The sequence below is a fragment of the Trachurus trachurus genome (genome assembly GCF_905171665.1).
Source record: "Trachurus trachurus genome assembly, chromosome: 1".
Lineage (NCBI taxonomy): Eukaryota > Metazoa > Chordata > Actinopteri > Carangiformes > Carangidae > Trachurus > Trachurus trachurus.
This window is the reverse complement of record NC_139891.1, coordinates 7,272,468-7,279,559: the sequence shown is the minus strand read 5'-3', so window position 1 is coordinate 7,279,559 and position 7,092 is coordinate 7,272,468. Positions and strand designations below refer to the sequence as shown.

At 43.8% G+C, this 7,092-nt stretch overlaps 1 protein-coding gene across 1 annotated transcript; it reads left to right on the top strand.

Moving 5' to 3' along the window:
• Positions 1-1,694: 1,694 nt before the first annotated feature.
• On the top strand, positions 1,695-6,832 carry dusp5 (dual specificity phosphatase 5). Its single transcript, XM_083975651.1, has 4 exons — positions 1,695-2,142; positions 2,967-3,106; positions 3,753-3,972; positions 6,103-6,832. The coding sequence occupies exons 1-4, from the start codon at positions 1,779-1,781 to the stop codon at positions 6,507-6,509; spliced, it is 1,131 nt and encodes a 376-aa protein (XP_083831777.1). The 5' UTR covers positions 1,695-1,778; the 3' UTR covers positions 6,510-6,832.
• The last annotated feature ends 260 nt before the right edge of the window (positions 6,833-7,092 follow it).

Here is a 7,092-nt window from a genome sequence, read left to right as displayed (position 1 = left end):
AGTAACTTGATTACTGCATGTTTCCGAGGGGAACCTTTTGCTCGCAGGCTAACTGTAACTCAATGGTCAACGTGATATTTTGTGTTATCTATGGTCAATGGACTGTGTTCCTCCTTGGAAAAGTGTATGGTGGTCTGGGGTGTTTTTTTTGTTTTTTTATAATTTAATTTCCCCTTTTTTATGAATGGTCTGTTCTTTGATTATAGGCCAAGTGAATTAATCCATGGACGCCTTACATCTGTGTTTGAGCTTTCAATGAATAATTGACTGCCAGGTATCCAACGTGGCTGTGCTCTCACCCTCTTAAATGTTCTTCACTGTATGACTTCAGTACGGTTTCAGATGGATTACGTTCGACAGTCAGTTGTTTTGTTTCATACTGAAATCCAAACAAACTCATGCAAACAAGAGCCAAACACAGCCTTGAACTGCATGTTAGGATTGATTGCCTGTCATGTGAGTGGAGGGAGTGTGACGTTTAAACCTGTTAATTCATCTGGGGGATTAGGCTTACATGCTGAGGGATATAAGGCAGGTTCACTGGGCTATACATGGGACTAATCGGAAGTTAGAGGTTGCTTTTGTCAGCTCCCTGTCATCCAGCCGCACTGAGCTCATTGCAACCCCCCGTATCACTGAGTAGCTAGTAGATAAGTCATATAGGACTCAACAAAAGAATAACCTGCAGGGATTTACAATACAGAGAGTGTGGCACTCACAGATGTGTTTACAGTGTGGACATATTACATCACGTTTAACTGCAGTTCTGTCACTGTGAATATATTTTTGACCTGCAGTGTGTCACTGGGACACCTTTTGTTGTTGTTTTTTTAAAGTATATTTTTGAGGACTGTAGCCTCTACATGGGGCGGCCGCCTTAACCACTGCGCCACGCACCGCCCCTCCATGTGTTTTTTAATTTCCTATAATATCACATTCATATTTTTCTGTAAACTTCTGTGTGTGTTTATGTGTTTGAGTGTTGTTGTAGTTTGTTTTTGTGAGTGGTATGATTTTGTTACTTGCCCTATAAGCCTCTCATTGTGTTGTCAGGCTTGAAGATGTCTGAGGCATGGTGCTCTCGGTTTTTCACCATCCTGTCTGTCATTTTGAAGATCCATGTAATAATAAATCAATCAAGAAAATAATCATCTGAGTAATCCATAATTAAAATGAAAAAAATCGAATCTATATATCTAATCCATAATTAAATTATCTAGGCAGCCCTGTTTTATTGAGGGCATGGTATCCCTATCATATTCCTGTGATACTTTCTGTTTGGGTTTACAGTAATGTGTGTTTCATTCATCCTACTGTCTGGATTTCCTGGACATGTCACTCTGGCCTTGCTGCTTTCAGCATGTTTCGTAAACACGGCATCAGTTTCAGTCAGTGGTTTATTTATTCTCGCTAAACGTCAGGTGAACATGAAAGGAAAGGTGTGTGGGTGCTGGCGGAGGACTCAAGGGGAGTAATGAATCAAGCGCACAGCGGTAGTAGGGTGTTTTGTGTTATATTCACCAGGGCCGGGGGAGGAGTCACGGCACAGTCATCGTTGTGGGCGGGCTGTTTGCTGTGATCACACCTCGCCGGTGTCCATATGTGGTTCGTGACGTCACGCACCGGAGGTCCCATTCACATAAAACTGATCGGCCGGAATCCCCTTAGAGGAAATGTAGACACAGACGCGCACGGGGCTCTACTCTCGCCCGTATCCACCGTTTAGGTGTAACCCAGTTAAATTCTCCAGGCAATAATATCAACTCTTCAGCGTCAAAATGAAAGTCTCCAGCATTGACTGCCGGCGTCTGAGGAAAATCATCAGGAAGGAGTGTGGAAGCTGCCTTATTGTGGATTGCCGACCTTATTTCTCATTCACGAACTCCAATATCAGAGGCTCCGTCAATGTCAATCTCAACTCAGTGGTGGTCCGCAGATCGCGAGGAGGACCGGTGCCTCTGCAGTTTGTCATCCCGGATGAGAGAGCCCTGTTTCGGCTTCGGGAGGGGAGCATATCGGCGATCGTAGCTCTGGACGACCGGACGTCCCACTGGCAAAAACTGAAAAAGGACAGTGTAGCACAAATAGTAATAAACACTCTGTCGCATCTAGCGAGCGGAGCAAACATCTGTTTCCTGAAAGGTGAGCGCTTTTGTGAAATTCAATTTTTTTAATCCGGGGAGGGGAAAATATTGACTTCTTATGAGTGTCTTTTTATTCAAATAATATAAATGTCAGCTTCTTTAGATTCATACTTAGTCTTATGGTTTCATGTTGTCCCATATGGGTAGCTACTAGTCTGTCACTTCGCCTATTTTCTGTCATTTGTTAGAAGGCCTACGCTTTTTAGTAAAATATAGGGCTGTAGCCTATGATTTGAATTTGTATAAGATTGGGCCTCTAATAATAACTTAAATTTCGTGTAGCTTTATAAATTATTTTCCACTTTAGTTTTTAAATAAAACCTAAACAGTTGCGTAAGTCTAAGTCATTTTCTTCTCACCTGTGTTGAGAGCAGTCTACATTTTTCTCCCACTTCTTGGGGAGATAAGTGCGTCAACGGAGAGAATGAGTCAGTGTGGGAGAAACGCTCACAAATTGGTGGTGCAATATCTTTCATTGATAAGAGAGAAGAAAGGGAAAGAAAATTGAATCCCTCCTACGAACTATTTTCTTTCAAGCTAAATAAATCCCTCGAGGTTGTGATACTGTGTTGAAACGCATCCATTTCCGCCTGTCACCTCTGCGTCCTCGGGATGTTGGCCTAAAAGGATTACCGGTCCTTCTACCGCGGGCTCCTTAATTACGCGGTTATAATCAGGTTATAAAGGTTATAATCCGCCGCAAGACTGTTTCATAAACGCTGCCATTTCACAAGAAGTGTATGTGTGTGTCAGGGGGTGCAGGTGGTATTATTCTAAGCGTATTTAGTAGTAAGTATTCATGGTTTTTTCCCTTTTACCCAGGAGGATACGAGAACTTCCACTCTCAATACCCTGAACTTTGCACTGAGGTGAAAACCATCGACCAGAGCGGAACTGAAACCGAGAAAAAAGTCAACACCCACAGCGAGAAGCTCTCTCACCACAAACCAGATTATGATCAGGTATGGAAACACCCCGAATAAGTCTGTACTTCCCATCCCTTTATCTCATTGAGCCACAGGGAAGTCATCCACTTTCAGTTTTTATTTTTAACCCCATCAAATAATAGCTTGAACAAAAAACATCAAAGCCCTGTTCACATCAGAGAGACATATTCGGCATCAGCCCATCTAAACATTTTCTCAGCTTAGCCTAGGCTACATAATGGTATTTTCTGACCTTCACTGCTCCCCATAGACATCTCATATTTGGCTTTAAAGTCATGGCCAGCTGACATCAGGACAGAGGAAAACACTTTCATCTCTGACCTTTCCTCTATAACCTCCGCTGCTCAAACAGAAAAAACATGAGGCTGAGAACACTCTTCTGTGTCTGTGGTTTACATCATGCGTCATTTCACTTCATGGTTCACATAAATCCTCCAGCTGCATGTGCCCATGTTTTGTCTGTAGATGAACATGCTCTGCTTCAGATGATGTTGTGGCTTGGATGGGTAGCCTACATCTCTCAGAGTTAAAAGTGGGCTAAAGCAGATGTATCAAGGCTTAGAGGATATTGTGCTTTGTCTTATTAGGAGGTCTTGTATCGTAGATTATATTCCTTATCTGTTGTCTCATGTCTCTGTTTTCTCTCATGTCTGGTTCTCAGGGTAAACCTGTAGAGATCCTGCCTTTCCTCTACCTCGGTAGTGCCTACCACGCCTCCAGACTTGACTATCTCAGCGACCTTCACATCACGGCCTTGCTCAACGTGTCACGCAGGGACATGCAGCCGGCCAAGGGCCACTACGACTACAAGTGGATCCCAGTGGAAGACAGCCACATGGCTGACATCAGCTCCCACTTTCAGGAGGCCATAGAGTTTATCGGTGAGTTGAAGTAAACAAACATCGTACCCATTTCTCCTTCTGTTGGGGACACTATTTTCTGCTTCACAGGGTCTGCATTTAAGGATTTGTGGCAGGATGGTGTATTTCGGTTTTGTAATCTTATAGAGTAGCTGATTCACGAGTCTTAATACTAAAATAGTTCACTCACTTGAACCAGAGAGGGAAATAAATAGGCTACACCACCACCAAGCAAGACATTTCCTGGAATACCATCAACTGTACCATGTATGTATAGAACATCATCTCGTCAAGTGCGTCCAAAAAACACTAAAGCCGACTTAGAGAGACACCTATACATAGGTGTGTTTATTTCTGAAATACGTCTTCAAATAAGCCCCCTTTATCGCTGCCACTCAACTGCAGCCATTCACAAATAGAGGGCTGTAATCAGTTTAACTTGATCGCCTGCCTGCAACCTCAACCAACCTCCAACCCCCCACCAAACAAATCCAGCCTGTCTGCTTTCATTCAGGATTTACCCACTTCCTCTTCCGACCTCCCCTCCCTCCCCCATCTTAGCTTGGAAAAAGACGCTCGTATGCCGTCATCGCCTCCGAGGCCTAATCTCAGTGGCTTACTCTGCCGGGTGTGGCCAGTCAGTGTCACAACTGGGTGAGCTGTCCGTGTTTAGAAATGGAAGGGTGGAGGAGACTGGGGGCTGATTGACACACACAACGCACACAGTTGTTTATGATGGCAGGGCGGAGGATAAAAGCTAGCTGGATGATACACAAAAGGAGGGCAGAGTTGTTGGTTGCTTACAGGTGGGAATCATTGATTTACCTGTGAGCAGCAGGACAGTGAGTGTTACCGTGGAAGAGAGTGTGTGGGAAGAGAGAGGTGCTGGATAATAGCAGCAGCAGCAAGAGATGTACACAATGTGCTGGTGGCTATTTATAGCCACGCATAACCAAGGACAAAGCGCATCCACGAGCAGCTTGGCTGACCTGTATTGGGTGGCTGCTATTGTTGGTATTGTGCATTGTTTGGGGAGGCAGCCTACATTTACAGTGACTTTGAGTAAGCCTGTCTAATACATAAAGCAGCAAATTGTTCCAGGGGCAGGTTTAGCCTACATTCAGGGAGGGCCTTTAAAATTGATCAACAATGCCAAGTGATTAGAAATGTGCTGCGCACAAATCCTCATCCAGCTGTGGCCGGTCCCCAAATGAAAATCAATCACCAATCAGCAACTCCTCCGACAGATGTACAGTTGGGGTGGAGAAAATAAATATTATTGACCTCCTGGATAAAAACAGCTGCTAAAGCCTGTTATGACACATCCAACCAATGAGGGTGAATCAATCAAGGACGGTCTTTAAAACACCCACTGCGACTATCACATTTTTTTTTTCACCCCTCTTCCCTCCTCCACTTACATCCTCCACTCCAGATGGGAGGCTCATGATTCATTCATGTGGTTAATTGAGAATCTGAGATGTCAGAAATCATCGTTGTTCGCCCCTCATCGTGGCTCTTAGGACCAGACAGAAGTGGCCCTCAGTGTTTCTATTTAATAGAGAGAGGGAGCTTAAACACGTAGGTGTTTATGGTGACATTGTGGAACTAAGTGGCCGTAGGTAGATCAAACTGACACACGACACAGACAGAAAATGAGACATGTATGAGTAAGCAGTAGCTCTAAGAACGAACAGACTCTTGAAAGATGTCATGGGTGACACTTGTACAGATGACAGAAAGTAGGATTTTTGTGTGGGAGGTATAACACGCACTTAAACATGTGGGAGTGCTGCAGCCCTGTACACATCTGTGCCGCAGTGAACTCTTCAGCATCACCCAGAGCTGCACTCTGTGACTCAGACAGGACTAATTAGTGTCTGTGGTTTTTGTCCATGTAACCATGTATGTTTGTGTGTGAGAGTGGGGCAGATAGATTGTATGTGATGAAAGAAATGTTACTTTAAATGTTTTAGTGTTTGTTGTTAAGAATATCAATTGCTGTCAGACACACAAAATTAACAAAAAACAACAACAAAAAAGACTGTTTGTTAATTATGTTCATGCAAGTTTGATACAATTTTGCTGCTGACCAGAGAAACTAAGAAAAGGCTTGGTTAGTAACGCTGGCTTGTCCCCTCCTCCTTTCAGATCACGTGAAGCAATCAGGGGGAAAGGTCCTCGTCCACTGCGAAGCAGGCATTTCACGCTCACCTACCATCTGCATGGCCTACATCATGCGGACACAGCAGCTGCGGTTGGATGCAGCCTTTGACATCATCAAGCAGCGCCGGGCAGTCGTCTCACCCAACTTCAGTTTCATGGGTCAGCTGCTGCAGTTTGAGTCTGAGGTCCTCTCAATGGCTCCAGCAGACGCTACCACACCTGAACCGGCCACACCCTGCGCCCCTGAGACAGCCTCCTTTTTTGCCAACGACTTCACCACCACCTTCAACACCAAAAACTTTGAGCCATCAGTGATCACCCTCCCTACCTCTTACCTGCAGTCCCCGGTCCACCACCAGTTCAAACTGAGCCCAATAACTGCACTGCCTTAAGATGAACTGTGACTGCTTGTAGTTTTACTTGAAAAGGAAAAAATAAATAAAACAATGCTCTCTGCGAGCCTGGTGTTGAAACCAGCAGAGCAGATTGACTGGAGATCAGCAACATGAACAGCAAAGCGTCAAGATAATAGTGTTCTGCTCATGGGACTTGAGGCCCATGAAATGAATGGGCTACAGCAGGCATTGATGCTGTTTTCCTGCCAACACAGGAACAACACAGCAAAGTAATAAACTGCAATATACATGCCTTAGATTGATATTGTGATTTATTTGCCTATTCACAAATAAAGTCATGCATTTAAACCTAATTTATTTGAAAAACTACAGTCTGTCTGATTTTTTTTTTTTTTTTTTCCAATAATGTGGATGTTAATGTGTTTAATAAATGTTTTCACCACTAAAATAAAGTTGTTGTCATGTATTCATTGTAGCATTTTCGGTGGATCTACGTGAGAAATCAAATGGTATTGCAAGTACAATTATTAAGTACCGTAGTACAATTATTCATTTAGCCTACGACACATTCTCACAAACAGCAAGAGAGGGAAAACCTTTCTCAGTTTCGGTTTGACAT

Coding starts and splice junctions, on each gene's coding strand:
- dusp5 (XM_083975651.1), top strand. CDS start 1,779: ATGAAAGTCTCCAGCATTGACTGCCGGCGTCTGAGGAAAATCATCAGG. Junction 3,107..3,752: donor ACAAACCAGATTATGATCAG/GTATGGAAACAC, acceptor TCTGGTTCTCAG/GGTAAACCTGTAGAGATCCT. Junction 3,973..6,102: donor GGAGGCCATAGAGTTTATCG/GTGAGTTGAAGT, acceptor TCCTCCTTTCAG/ATCACGTGAAGCAATCAGGG.